Below are 15,791 nucleotides of genomic sequence, written 5' to 3' on the forward strand. Positions count from 1 at the left end.
TCAAATCTTTCACTCTTCTTTGAAATTCTTCTTGTCAATCTTCCTAACCAAAGGTAATTAGCAAGTTTTTGTTGAAAACTATAAAATTTGTGGTGAAATTTGAGTTTAGGAAACTTGAAATAACCATTAAGGGAGGATTTGCAAGGAGGAGAGAGAGAAAATTTGGCTAGCTTGAAGAAGAAGACCCAATTTGCAGTTTTAATTGTTTTTTTTTTTTGTCTTATTGTTATGATATTTATCCCTTAATTTTCATAAATTAAAAATATATTTTTTTTTAATTAAGTCATGCTTGCATATGGGTGATGTCATAATCACTTTAATTTTTGAATTTTTCTTTTCCTTTTTCCTTTCTTCCATTCACCTTTTCACTTTCAATCTATTTTTCATAACTTTAATTTTTTTATATTTCAATGAAAATTTAGGCCAAGAGTCATCTTTAAGGGTGAATTGATCATATTGCCCCTTATCGATCTGATCAAATTTTCTAGTAACACTGAGTTACTTCATGAACTTTAATTCAATTATTTGAGCTTGTTCTCTATTTTTTTTTTTTTTTGTAGTTTTCACATTATCATTAGTTTCACAATTTTCCTTAGGCCTAGGGTGTCACAGGGTCCCACGCGAAATTAGGGTAGCAACTGAGCTCACAGTCACTTCCCAGTTTGGTCACCCATCGCCGAGACCTCGACTCATTTAACTAATTATGCTTTATTTTTCTTATTTGTATTTCACCTTCATATAATTTCTCTTAATTTTTATTTATAGCTTTTCTAGGTGACATAAATATGGTTCTACATATCCTGATTATCTGGACAGACACTAGTCACCGAAACAGTAGAATGTATATACTATTTAGTATGAGGGTGTTAAAATTCGCCCGCCCACCCCCCCCCCCCCCCCCCCCCCCCAAATAAATTTCATCCCGAAATTTTACGTAGTTTTAGTCTCTGAACAGCTATGGGTGCTGTCTCTTCATATCCTCCTCGCGCTCCCAAGTAACCTCCTGGCCTGAATGATGGTTCCACAGCACATTAACCAGTGGTATTTGCTTATTCCTCAACTACTTCACCTCATGTGCCAGAATTTCTATAGGCACTTCCTCATAAGTAAGGTCTAGATTCACTTTAATTTTTTCTACTGGTAGAAGATGAGATGGGTCGGATCTATACTTCCTCAATATAGAAACATGGAAAACATTGTTTATCTTTTCTAACTCTGGAGGTAGTGCCAGTCTATATGCCAAAAGACCCACTCTTTCCAGAACCTCATATGGCCCAATAAAGCGAGGACTCAATTTCCCCTTTCTGCCAAATCTCATAATTTTCTTCTAAGGAGAAACCTTGAGAAATATCTTATCACCTACTGCATACTCAATATCTCTTCTTTTCAGACCAATATAGGACTTCTGATGATCTGATGCAGCCTTGAGTCTATCTCTGATAAGTTTAATCTTCTCCTCTATTTGTTGAACAATTTTTGGGCCAGTCAGTTTTCTTTCACCCACTTCATCCCAACACAAAGGAGTTCTGCACTTCCTGCCATACAAAGCTTTATATGGAGGCATCCCAATGCTTGATTGATAGCTATTATTGTAAGCAAATTCAATTAAAGGCAAGTGTGTGTCCCAACTACCTTCAAATTCAATCACACACATATCCTCCAAGATCTGAATTACCCTCTCAGACTGGCTGTCCGTCTTTAGATGAAATGCAGTTCTGAAGTTCAATCTAGTTCTTAGGGCTTTTTACAGACTACCCCAGAATATAGAAGTAAACCTTGAATCTCTGTCTAACACAATCGATACTGGAACTATATGAAATCTCACTATCTCATCAATGTATAGTTTAGCCAATCTGTCCAGGCTATAGTCTATTCTCATTAGCAGAAAGTGAGCAGACTTGGTTAATCTGTCCACAATGACCCATACTACATCATGATTCTTCTGTGTTTTAAGAAGTCCCATCACAAATTCCATTGTGATCCATTCCCATTTCCACTTGGGAATTGGCAATGGCTGTAGCAAACCAGCTGGCACTTGGTGTTTTGCCTTTACTTACTGACAAGTCAGGCATTTAGATACATACTCAGCTATGTTTTTCTTCATACCCATCCACCAACAGTGCTCTTTTACCGTTCTATACATTTTAGTTCCACTAGGGCGTATAGCAAAAGGAGAGTCATGTGCTTCCTTCATAATGATTTTCCTCAATTCCACATCATTTGGAATGCACGCTCTGCCCTGGTGTAACAATAAGCCATCATCATTCATTAAAAATCCGGGTTTCTTGCCATCCCAAGCTTCCTCAATCAATTTTTGATACTTTTCATCATTTTGTGCTACCATTTTTATCTGATCAATAAACATTGGCTTCACTTACTGGGTAGCTATCATCTAACCCTCATCATCTATCTCTAAATTAGCATGCAATGCCCTTAACTCATGCACCATAGATAAAGGAAAAACCCCTAAACTAGCCATAGTCTTGTGACTTACGGCATTTGCTACCACATTTGCTTTCCCTGGCTGATAATCTATCAAGCAATCGTAGTCTTTAATCAGTTCTAACCATCTCCTCTACCTCAAATTTAGCTCTTTCTGTGTGCCCAAATACTTTAAGCTCTTGTGATCTGTGTAGATATAGCATTTCTCTCCATACAAATAGTGTCTCTAGATCTTCAGAGCAAATACAATGGCAGCAAGCTCCAAGTCATGTGTAGGATAATTTCTCTCATGGGTTTTCAGCTGACGAGATGCATAAGCAATGGCATTTCGATCTTGTATCAGTACACAGCCTAACCCATTATGAGAAGTATCACTATAAACAATATAAGCAATGGCATTTTGAGTCACAAATTTATTAGCATTGGTTGTCAATTGCAATTCAAAGTCTATTAGAATTAATCCCAAAATTTTAGATTTGGTTACCAATTTTTACTATTCCATTGGACCAATCTACAGTAAAAATTTGGCTAAACTTTCTTTATCAAAGTTGTTCCTTAATATGTCTAGTTTAATTCTATTTTTGAATTACTCCATTTGGAGTTTTGTAGCTCAAGTTATGTCATTTTTACCATAACTGGCCGGATTAGTCATTTTTAGATTTTCTAGACAAGTTTTTGGTTCTGGTAGTTTTTGTGACTTAATTTTAGTTAGCAATTTGACTAGGTTATAGTCAGAATTTGAGTTTTTATTCCTCATGAAAGTAGTTCTACTATGTCTAAGATTTCCAATGGTTTAAAAATCAGGTCATTTGGACTTCTCTACACAAAGTTATGACTATTTGAACATATACCATTTATTTAGTCAATTCTACCCAGAATCAGGGCACTAATTCCGGATTCAACTAAATTTTAGACTAACTTATGGTCAGTTTTTGGGAAAGGTTCCTCCATAAAAAATGTAGCATTATGACCCTAATTTCATTTTCAATTGGCCTCACACCAATTGAAGTAACACACTTCAACTTATGGCCATTTAAACTATCTGGACTCAATGGTCCAGAATTCATCCATGCTACATTCACAATTTATTCCAACTCCATTCATCAATTTACACTTATAAGTACACCAATTTATCATAATTGAGCATTACAACATCAATTGGTCAATAATTCTAAAAAACACATAATTTCTCCCAAAACCCTAATCACCATAAACCCTAATTTTTATAATTGTCTCCAATCATGCATACTAACTATCTCAATCATGTCTACTACTCCCAACAAGTTAAAATTTTATGTTTAATTAGATTAAAACACTTCAAAACCCTAGAATTTTATGGCTGGCAAAAATTTCATCTCTTTCCAACATGCATAATTTTTCAATTTTTAAGTTAATTTCTACTTGCTCACATCATTTCCATAAGTAATAATCAATTTAACTTAGGAGAAAGAGATTTACCTCTATTAGCTCCTTTCAACTTTTTAAATCTTTCACTCTTCTTTGAAATTCTTCCTCTCAATCTTCCTAACTAAGGGTAAGTAGCAAGTTTGTGTTGAAAACTATAAAATTTGTGAAGTGAAATTTGAGTTTAGGACGCTTGAAATAACCATTAATGGAGGATTTGTAAGGAGGAGAGAGAGAGAATTTGGCTAGCTTGAAGAAGAAAACCCAATTTGTGTTTTTAATTTTTTTTTTGTCTTATTGTTATGATATTTATCCCTTAATTTTCATAAATTAAAAATATAATTTTTTTAATTAAGTCATGCTTGCATATGGTGATGTCATAATCACTTTAATTTTTGAATTTTTCTTTTCTTGTTTCCTTTCTTCTATTCACCTCTTCACTTTTAATCTATTTTTCATAATTTTAATTTTCTACATTTTAATGAACATTTAAGCCAAGAGTCACCTCTAAGGGTGAATTGACCATATTGCCCCTTATCGGTCTGACCAATTTTTCTAGTAACAATGAGTTACTTCTTGAACTCTGATTTAATTATTTGAACTTGTTTTCTATTTTTTTTTTTTTTTGTGATTTTCACATTACCATTAGCTTTGTAATTTTCCCTAGGCCTGGGGTGTTACTGGGTCCCACACGAAATTAGGGTAGCAACTGAGCTCGCAGTCACTTCCCAGTTAGGTCACCCATCGACGGGACCTCGACTCATTTAACTGATTATGCTTTATTTTTCTTATTTGTATTTCACCTTCATATCATTTTTATTAATTTTTATTTATAGCTTTTCTAGGTAACATAAATATGGTTCTATACATCCTAACTGTCTGGACAGATATTAGTCACCGGAACAGTAGAATGTATAGACTACTTAGTATGGGGGTGTTATATCAGCTCTCTCATCCATTATAAGCATTCAGCCACACAGTTACACATACTTAAAGTTTATATATTACAATCCCAAATTAATAAATATTACAGTCCCAAACAAAATGATATGTTTCTACACATGCGGAGGACTAGAATTTATACTTAATAGTACAAAACATAAAATTAATAGCAAGGGGACCTGCGATGAATGAAAGCAGGTTAAACTCAAGGAAAAAGCTTTCTTGTAACCCGGAAAAATAGTAAACATGAATGAGCGTTTGACTCAGAGAATAAATATTTATTTTACATACAATTTCTATAACTATCTAATTCTAATCCATCCTTAGAAATGAAATGCATCATTTTCATACAAGTCAAACAAATCATATTAGGTCACATCAAGGATAATCTGGAGCACTCACGCACCCGTGTCAAGTCCATACTCACGCGTACATATATGGGGAGCTGATCCCCCTACCCAGCTCTCTTAATCTAAGACTTGCCAGCAAGATCAACTCGAGCTGGACTTTCACTTAATAATCTATATGCGGGGGCCAACGAGATCAACTCAAAGCTATGCCTATCCCGACTTATCCATAATAAGGATCGAGTCCCTGTAAGTCAAGCTCCAACCACGTCTACCCGTCCTACCCATATCCATATACTCCACATACACATCAACTCACACACACAACTCCAGATTATCAAAACACAGCAACCAAAGTAATATCATCATGTATAAATGCACAACAAGGCATGCCTAATATTTAACTATATAAATATAAGTATAAGTGATGCATGAGCATGTCAGAAATATAATAATATTGAAATTGTAAATAAAATAAATATCTACTCACTAATTGACCAGAAATGTTGCGGTGGCTGAGGAGAGAAGATGGATGAACTTGATCACCTAGACAATTATGTTATAAATTTATTAATGCTAATCCAAATCAAAATTTTAAAGAAATAAGGACACCCTAATTCATACCGAAAATTTGACAAAGCTACCCCTGTACCTAAGACCTACTAAACCTGCAAAGTAGTTCAAATCACACTTCTAAAGCCACGTATCATCTCAACAACAATATATGGCCCCTCCTGGGTCCTCTAACTCAAGAAAATCTCACACAATCTAACAATTTAATTATAAGGTTTAAAACGTATATTTTGCAAAAGTCATTCTATCTAGCTCTAAAAATTTTAAAATTTTATATCGCGGTTCTTAGCAATATTATAGAGCTAACTCAAAAGGAATCATAATTTTCTAGTTACCCATGAATATTTTATGAAATTTTATTCTAAACCTAGCACTAAAAAATTGAAAAAACTCGGAGTTCGAATTTAGCGACGCTTGGAACGCGTCCGGGCATCTGAAAATGGTAGGGTAGCTTATAAATTTGACCCGATTCCAAAGTGATTCCGGTACGTTCGGTCCGAAATTATAGATCCAGGTGACGGTTGAATATGAAAGTACCTACCCAAAACTCACAACAGTTAAACTAAAATATTTATATTTATATATAAAATAATTATTTAAAAATTAGAGGCGTTACAAAATTACTAAAAAAAAATCCTAATTAAGGTAATTGAACATGCAAAATGCAACTTAACAAGCATAATAAACCACATAATTAGTTAAATGAATCCATTAAAATTGAATTCACTAATTTTGCGAAAAAAAAAAGTCAAGCGGGAAGAGGAAGATTGCCTGATAATGAGTGGAAGGGGGAAACGACCAAGAAAGTCCTCAGCAGCGGTGTCGTTTTGAACACCCAAAAATCAGGGATAAAACACACAGTATCAAAATTGAAGTCCTCCAAAATTGCAAAGAAAAAGAAAAGGGAAAGGGAATCTCATATCTGGATACCTGGATAATAAGTAAAATCAGAGGCGAATTCAAGTAAAGGAGTAGGATCCTCCATTGAGAATTCTTCGCCCATAGCTTTGCAATGCTTACTTTCACTCAGTGTTGTCACTGCAAGATCTTTAGAGAGAGACATCTGCTCAGCATTTTTGGCCCGTGGCAAGTGTTTTTGGTTACGTATCGGGCAACGAACCAGGTGAAAAACGGGTTAATGACCGGTGCATTTGATAAACGGATATGACAATTTTTGTTTTGTTTTTATTCTAATTCGCATTTTAATATTTAAAATAAGTGTTTTTGTAATAAAATATTTTATTTTATTTATTATTTTTAAAATCCATATTATTATTATTATTATTATTATTATTATTATTATTATTATTAAATGATATTCCCCCATTTTATATCAATAATTTTTTAAAATTTTTTATATAAATATATTAAGTAAATGATTAAATAACATTATTTTTATAAAAAAATTTAATAATTGATTAAAATATTTTTATATTTTATACTATCATGTAAAAAGATATTAAAAAGAGATAATAATAATAATAATAATAATAATAATAATAATAATAATAATGATGATGATAAAATTAAAAAATATAATCAATTTCTTTTTAATTTATTAAAATAACAAATAAAGTAAGTTAATGGCTTCAACAAACAAAATACTTTTGCCAATGGCTTCAACAAAGCCTTCATCCTTTTCTTGAGAGAAGTTTTTTGACTTGAACAATGGGATAAATATGCTTCTCCGGGATACATCTATGGCTAAAGAAGTTAAGCTTGAGGATCTTGTCTGGGGTGATGGGTTGGCGCCGGATGATGCCTCAAGTTGTCATGTTGATGGGACTTCCATTGCTCTCCTAGCTCCTGACGTGATCAAATGAAGAAGCCTTCTGATCAGAATCTTGATCCATTTCCAAAATCTGGTTGGGCTTACAACCGAAGCAACTTCTGTGGCCCATGATACAGCCCATTCTTGTTTTTCTTGAACCAGACCAGCGTTGTTTTTAAGCATTGGACTGAAAGTAGGAGTAACCATGAAACAGTGGCACGTCTGTTTCCTGAATTGAATATGACAATAACATCAGTCTAGTAATAATTAATAAGAATAATGACTCAGTAATCATAATTTTAAAATGTGAAAAGCAGGGGGATTTGAGCTTGTGTTTTTCCATCCAATATATATTGATATTGAAGATTTACATAATGACAATTTTCTTTTTAGGAAAATAGTATATGCATTAAATCAAATCATGAGATTATACATAAGAAGAAAACAAGAGGGAGAGACCTCCACTCTTGAAGATCAAATTGAGACTATTGTTATCAAATAATGAGCGATCGAATTCGCTGATTTTAAAATTCTAATTTTTCAAAAGGGGAATGAGAAAAAAAAAAATTTGCAATGGATCTTTAGGCCATGAGTAAAGACAAGGTATATAGGAAGAAGCTAATAAATACCAACTCATTAACATATCCTCCAAGGCCAAGCTTTTAGTTGATTTGGCATTTTGGTGTTTGGATGTTAGTCATTTAACCATATTGTTCCATAGCCAAAATATTACCCAAGCAGACATCATCAGAAACTGGCAGCAGAACAGCACCCACCCAATCCATTATAACTCCAAAACTTAGCACCAGCAAGGTACATGGCGTGCTATGCCATTTCCATGCACCAAAGATGGGACAATGCCCCTCTCTGCCTCTCCTTACATACCCCAAAATGTTAGGGTACTAATTGCATTCCCAATTATGCCGCAGATCACATGCCCATTTCCAACCTTAATATACTAAAGATGCTGATCAGACTCAATCATCACCATCCATCTTTTCCTCTTGCCAGGCCCCACTATTTTGACTCTCTTTAGATTTGTCATATGCTGCATATATTATACAGCAATGGATGTGTGTGTGAGTGTTTTCTTCCAAACTTGATCATGTCCTTTCTCTTTAGGGTTCATCAATCTGCAACCTGTGAAACATGGTTCTTGATTACCCTTTTGTACATTAGTAAAATGGAATTATCTCAAGATAGTAATAGATATATATGCTTTTTTTATAAGATTTTTTTTACCTAAATCTAGTTCACCATAGACCAAAAATATAATATATTTAATGAGATTCACCTATTAAATATATGATTATCATATAATTGTGTTTTAAATCCATGATTAAACCGGATGTAGATAATAATTTTTTTTTCCTTTATATCCTAACTATTTATTTTCCTCCTCAAGATTATTTTTCTTCTTGTATCCAAACAAGAAAAATTCATTTTTATGGAATTTTTTTTTTTAGTTGGAGAGGGTACATTGGGCGTTTTCCTTCCTATTTCAATAGCCTATTTAATGCTCTTTCTTTTCTTCATTGCAGGAAAATAACAGCCAACAACTCTTATTACCCTGATATCCAAAACTATAATCATCACAACATAAATGCATTTAAACATTTAATGCCTATTATATAATTAATTTACTTTTTTTATTCTTGATAATTTTTAATTAAAAGTATACTAAATTAATTAAATTACAGTTATCTTTAATTGGACTTTATTTATGGCTAATGATTTTAATTATCAAATCATAGTAAGATACATAATATGATGAAATAATTATTGCAAATTCTGAACTCATTAAATTACGTAATTATTAAAGTTATTTAAATTAATTAAATGATAAAATCTATCATGTAATAAAATTACGTAAATTAATAAGAAAAATAAAATTATAAATTAAAACTTTTTATATAAATGTTATTATATTTTAATAAGAAATATGATTTTCTTAATTATGTATATTTTTTTATATATGATAAAAATTAATTAATTATATTTTATGAAAGTTAAAATATTTCAATTAATTATTAAATTAAATTATAATTTAAATAACATTTATATTTAAAAAATAAATTTTAATTTAATTTTTCTAACATAATATAAATGATAGTTTTAAAGCATACAAATAAAGCCAGCAAGAGCCATTTCCGATTAAAAAAAAATCGCAGAGAGATTTTGATTCTGAGGTTTTCTCAAATGCAAGTTTAGGGTTTAGGAGTGTTCACAGTTTAATTTCAAATAAGAATTGGTTTGGTCAAATTTATATCAAAATTGATTAAAATTAGAATCGATTTTGAATCGAACCAAAACTGCCCTCCTGTAATTTGGTTTAAGTTTATCATTTTTAAGAACCATGAATCAGCGATTCCGAGCCATATAAAACGAGATTTAAATTAAAAAAAAAATCATAAATACCCCATACCACTCCTAATTCATTTATATAAATTTTGAACTATTTACACAATTATTTTATATATTCTTTTTAATTCTCAATACTCCCTTAATTTCTCAAAAATTCTTTTTTACATTCTCTTAAATTCTTAATGCCCTCTTCATTTTCTTATTTTACTATTTTATAAACTCATTGCAATTGTCAATACTGGCTCAAGCATTCTATTATCATTTTATAACATACATAGAATTTCCAACATACTATTTTTTTTTAATTATTTTTTCTTTTATTCTTTTTTTTAATTATTAAATTTTTTATTTAAAAAAAAATAAAAGACAAGCTCAAAACTTTTATTCCTCCGAGTTTCAAGCGAATAAGAACATGCACTTTTTTTATTTTTTTTAAATTAATTTTATTTCTATTTTTTAAATATAAATTAGTTTCATTTTTTTTCTTAAATTTTTAAGAAAAATTAAAATATTTTTTTATAAATATAATTTAATTCTAAATAAATAAAATTTTACTTTTTTTTTCAAATTATCTCTAAAACATAATTAAAACCGTTTTCTTTTTTGAACCGTCATCCAATCCGTTTAAAATCAGAACTTGAATTGAAATCGACAACTTAAAAATATTCTCAAAAACTGTCCTATAATAATTTAATTTAAAGTCCTGATTTCATTGTATCTAAATGGACAACTCCCGAACCATGGTCACCCTATTAGGAGTACATGTCAACAAGTTATTAGCACACAATACACAATCCGATAACAGTTATTAAAAATTGGTTAGGAAAAAAACTGCAGAAATAGTTTTATCCTTAGAAGGACTCGTACATATGTTTATTAGCATGCTATTCCACGCAAAATCATCAAAGTGGAATCACAGTTTTTTATTTTTTTGGAGTCACCATCCAAATCGGCTTCCAAGAATAAGGGAAAAAAAATTTACAAGACTTTGGTTGCCGAAGGTCCTTTGACGGAGCTTGTGGTTGAGGATTCCGAGCAAACAAGTCCTATGCCTTCAGAGGATTCAAACTCTGGTGACCAGGTTTTTTAGGAGAACGACTCTGTTGATGCAACGCACAGAGATGGTGAATTGGCAATACAAGGAATGTTTTAGGGCGTTCTAGGCATAGGGTTTATTCTGATAACCCATCGGGAGATTTGAGGGCTCACCGGAAATGGGTTGATGGTGACTGGCTTCGACCCTAGAAGCAACGCCGGCGTCAACTATCTTTTGATAAACACAAATCAAATGCATTTCATCTTTCCGTTCAAAGAAATACACAATTTTTTTGATATAAAAAATTAAAGCACAAGTTAACCCTCTAATCCAACAAGAGAACGCTGCACTGTGTACTCAATCCAAAGAGGGGAAAAAAAAATAGAACAGAGAATATAACAATACAAGTCACTTTCTAACATTAATATATAGTAGCAGAGTCATGATACTTCGAAAATCACTAAAAAAACCTAAAGATAGCCCTAATAATACCATCATAGACAGTAACCTGCATTAAGAGACCCCATACATCAACCATGGATAATAAAAGGATAATTAACACTCGACATTTTGCATTACATTAGCTTGAGCGTTAAAGACTCAGTAGGACCACAGGCAGTCAAGCTCTGTGAGACCCATCCCCACCCTTCCACCTCCACCACCACCCCCACTAGCAGGGCCACCATCGACTCTCCCCTCATCCGAACCTGCCATCCAATTCATGGCACTAGAACCTCCTCCATTATATGGCACTGCAGCAGACAGTGATGGGGAAGAGAAAAAGAAAGGCAGCTGAAGATTCTCCTGCAGGGACCTCAGGCTGGGAAAAGCAGAGACACCCATGTTTCTTGGGAACCGTCCAAACGGATCAGTAGCCGGGAGGAGTGGTGGCGAAGCAAATTCAAAGTTGTTCTGGTTAGCAGCGGCTGCAATGGTGGAGAAACAGGACACGTGCTCAGTTTGAGCATGGCTGTCATAGGAGCAGCTGTTACGGTCGTTGAGAGTTGTCGTCGAGGCAGCAGTGGTGGCGGTGGTGGTGGTAGGGTCCAGGAGAGGTGGTAGCGAGACCGAAGAAGGGGAGCTGGCTTCTGGGTAGAGGTTGATGGTGTTGTTAAAGCGGCCTTTCTTGGTGCTGCTACTGCTGCTGCTAGAGGTGGCGCCGCCACTCTTCTGGAACACTCGGGAGATGACCCACTCATCCTAGTAATCACCCGAAACGAGTCAGAAAATGCAGATAGAAAAAATAAATGAAAAACATTGTCCAAATCTATGCTATAGCATGTAATGCAACAAAGGATTAATTTTACACATCGAGTTAGGGTTTAAAGGGAGAGAGTATGGCGACTCTTTGGTCCCTGAAAAATAAAATTTCACGAGTGCCCAGTTCATTAACTCAGAGCAATAATGCATATGCACTTCAGAAAAAGATTGCGTATGGCCTTTGGAATGGTTTAAGCGCAAAGATCACGGCAAAGACGAATGTTTGCTACTTTCTATAAAACACGAAAGCCATAACAAACAATAAAGGCCTGCATTTTCAGCCTTTTAAATGAGAACAGCATACGGATATTATTAGGGCTGAACCTGCAAAATCGTAACCACCAAGAACCTATAAATGCTTCTAATAATTAATTTTTGGTTTTTTTTTTAATCAGAAATTCTAGCTAGAAGTGAAGCTGGAAGAACATTACTCTTGCATCATCGACAGCAACGATCACGCCAACACCTATAGCCCTAAGCAAACTATAAAAACCTAGCTAATTTATGTCTTCCCTGCTTCTTTGAAACAACCCTAGTGATAGACATAGGGTTAACTTGAGTATGTTCTAAGCAACAGTGGAGAGTAAGCCAGGCCAAAGGAAATATTCGAGGATCACTGTACCTTGGAACTCCGGGAGAGATAGTGGTAAGCAAATTTGCCTTCAAGGCGATACTCATGCATAACCCAATTACTTTTCTCTCCTTTAGGGGCTCGACCTCTGTAGAACACCAATGTCTTCTTCATTCCCACGAGTGCACAAGTCTTTGAGCTGTAAATCTCCCTGTCTTTCCCAGTAGCCTTCCAATAACCAGCTTCAGTGGCTCTATTAGTTCTCAGCCCAGTTGGGTACTTCCTATCTCTCAGGCTGAAGAAGTACCACTCTTTCTCTCCCATTTTAGCTTTCTCTGCAAAAAATTGAATTAACAAACAAAAAGTTACAATCTTTAATACCTAGTAAGTTATTTTTGTGCGTAGCAGTGAACAAGGACTTGTGCGAAGAGAATTAATGAGTTACCAGGAAGCTCCCATGGTTCGCACTTGTTCAGATCCACTTCAGCAATGGCTCTGCCAGTGAAGTTGCCATCAAGAACCTTCTTGAGAAGATAGTATGTGATAAGCTCCTCGTCAGTTGGGTGGAACCTAAATCCAGGAGGCAAATGGGCATCACCATTGTCAAAATGGCGGTAGCTATCCATGGACTTGAAGAAACCCCAATTAAATTCAAGAAAGAAGCCTAGTTAAGCTCTAAAACCTTTGGAGAAGGATAAAGAAAGCGAAAATCCTACACACAATGTCAAATATCGATCAAAACCCACATAGCTAAATTTCTAAATACCAAAGCCACGAAACGGCATGCAAAAATTGTAAACCATGAGAAGAAAAGCAGAGTATGAGAGAAGAAGAGAGAGGGTTTCGTTATCTTTGTTACTAGTTAGCGGGTTTGGTTGATTGGGTGAAAGGAAGAATTATTATAAGGGGGGAGGAGGGAAGAGGGGTTTCATGGGGATTTGATGAATCGAGTGGCAGGAGTAAAAAGGCCAGAAATGATAATGAGAAGGTATATGATTTGATGAATCGAGTGGCAGGAGTAAAAAGGCACGAAATGATAATGAGAAGGTATATGATCTGGGCTGGCTTGGAAAATCTCTGTGTTTTCTCTGCACTGTCCCTCTCTCCCTCTCACTAGGGGATATGATAAGGGTAAGCAGAAAGATGAATGTGATGTATGTGACTGAGGAGTGGGGCTGTGGGGTTCCGTTTTGAGTATGCGTGCGTGCGTGAGAAATTGTGCAGGTATTCTCTGTCAGTGAAGAAAATGAAAGGGAGGAACAGAAAGTAGTTTTTATGAGAGAGGTCCTTTTTCAAAGATGAAAGAGAAAAAACAAAACAAAACAAATCGTGAGATGGAAAAAAAAAAATTAAGAAGAAAGAAGAGATGTGTGAGGGAGAGATTTCACCATGAATCGATAAAGCTGTTCCATATCTCCTCTGTCAGCACAGTACAAATATTAAATTATCATCTTGGCAGAGACATTGTTGTTACACGCCATCTCTCTGGATCTCTCTCTCTCTCTCTCTGTTGTGCGAGAGATTAGATTCACTAGCTGCTTACACTCTGTTCGAATAATTTATGGGAGGAGAAAAAAAAAAAAAAAGAAGATAATTTTTTTTTTGAAAAAGTAAAAAGTAATAAGAGAAAAATAAATTTACTTTTTCTAATTTAGTTAAAAGAGGGGTGACAAAAAAATTTAAATTATTAGTTTACCCTTATTTAATCAATGGACTTCAGCAAATTTTATTATTGAGAATCATTCATTTTATTGATGTTTCATTGATCAAATATAAATTTTTCATATGAAGCACATTGAATATTCAACTAGTTGCGAAGACAATTGCCTTGATATTGTACAAAAAAGATAGAAAAAATAGAACAAAAATAGGAGGGTAGTTATATAATTTCATATATAAATATTTTATTTTTCTCTTTAATTTTTATTTTCTGTTTAATTAAAAAAAAAACACATAAAAAAAATAAAGCAAAATTTCATTCTCTTTATTATATTCTAACCTTTATCTAAAGAGAAAAAAAAGGTCTTATCAAACTTCTTTTTCCATATTTATTTTCTTTTCCACTTCTCTTTCCTCCTTTTCAAACAAAGTATTAGTGATCATGATCAGCCGTATTTATTCTTGGTTTTTTGCTCTTTTTTGCTTTGACGAGGGTTTAATATATGCGAGAGCTCCATTGCAAAAGTGTAGTGTAGTACTCGCATATCAATTGATGTGGGTTCATACTTTTCGTTTATCTAATCACAGACAATTTCTTTTGCTAATAAGGTGCCAACATCACAGCTTGACACATGAGGCTAAAAAAGATTTCCTCTGGGAGTAGCTAAAAGCAGGGTGGCAAAATATATATAATACTTAAAATAAAAGGATATCAATGGCTTCATAATTTGATGGTCGTCCTATTTCTTGTCTATTCTCAAAAGAAACAAGTAAGGGTGGCATCTCAATTTCATAAGAAAATGACATTCAAATTGTGACAGAGTGACTTTCACTGTGAAACATCAGTTGTTATTACAGTGCAATTTCATATTCCAAATGCCGAAAAACAAAATATAAATAAAGAAAGAGAAGGATTCTTTAATAAATATCCATCTCTCAGTCACTTTGATTGATCCATTTAACTGTTCAATCTGTTGTTTCAGATTGTAAAATCTTGCAAATTCCTCAAACTACAAACAGCACATGATATCTATTATCCATCCTTTTCATTGATCATATCTAACATAGCAAACAAGATCAAGATCTCTACTCCTCTACATTAAACAGAGAAAAGTGCCTATCACATTCACATTCTACATCATTATACATCATTTGAAAGATTTACCAGAAATTTGACAGATTTTTCAATTCAACCTTTCAAATTAATAAGCTTAACATAACATTATAAACAATTTTATAAAAGGGTAACAAAGAAAATTTAATTTTTCAACCCTTTTTCTTACAGTAACTAACACTGAAAACTTTATAATGAAACTGAACAAATCTTACTCGAAAGGGGCAAATATCCAATCAAGGAGGAGGGAATAAAGAGGAAAGCCCAAAAAGACTGAGAGTAGTTGTTGGAAGTAGTAGATTTGTTGA

At 33.6% G+C, this 15,791-nt stretch overlaps 1 protein-coding gene across 1 annotated transcript; it reads right to left on the bottom strand.

Moving 5' to 3' along the window:
* Nucleotides 1-11,273: 11,273 nt before the first annotated feature.
* On the bottom strand, nt 11,274-14,197 carry LOC110663457 (protein CUP-SHAPED COTYLEDON 2). The gene is made up of 3 exons (XM_021822762.2): nt 13,156-14,197; nt 12,762-13,045; nt 11,274-12,079 (listed from the first exon to the last, which is right to left on the bottom strand). Exons 1-3 carry the CDS (start codon nt 13,334-13,336, stop codon nt 11,480-11,482), a joined length of 1,065 nt encoding a protein of 354 aa, XP_021678454.2. The 5' UTR covers nt 13,337-14,197; the 3' UTR covers nt 11,274-11,479.
* Nucleotides 14,198-15,791: the final 1,594 nt, after the last annotated feature.

The sequence above is a fragment of the Hevea brasiliensis genome, chromosome 4, assembly GCF_030052815.1.
Source record: "Hevea brasiliensis isolate MT/VB/25A 57/8 chromosome 4, ASM3005281v1, whole genome shotgun sequence".
Taxonomy (NCBI): Eukaryota; Viridiplantae; Streptophyta; class Magnoliopsida; order Malpighiales; family Euphorbiaceae; genus Hevea; species Hevea brasiliensis.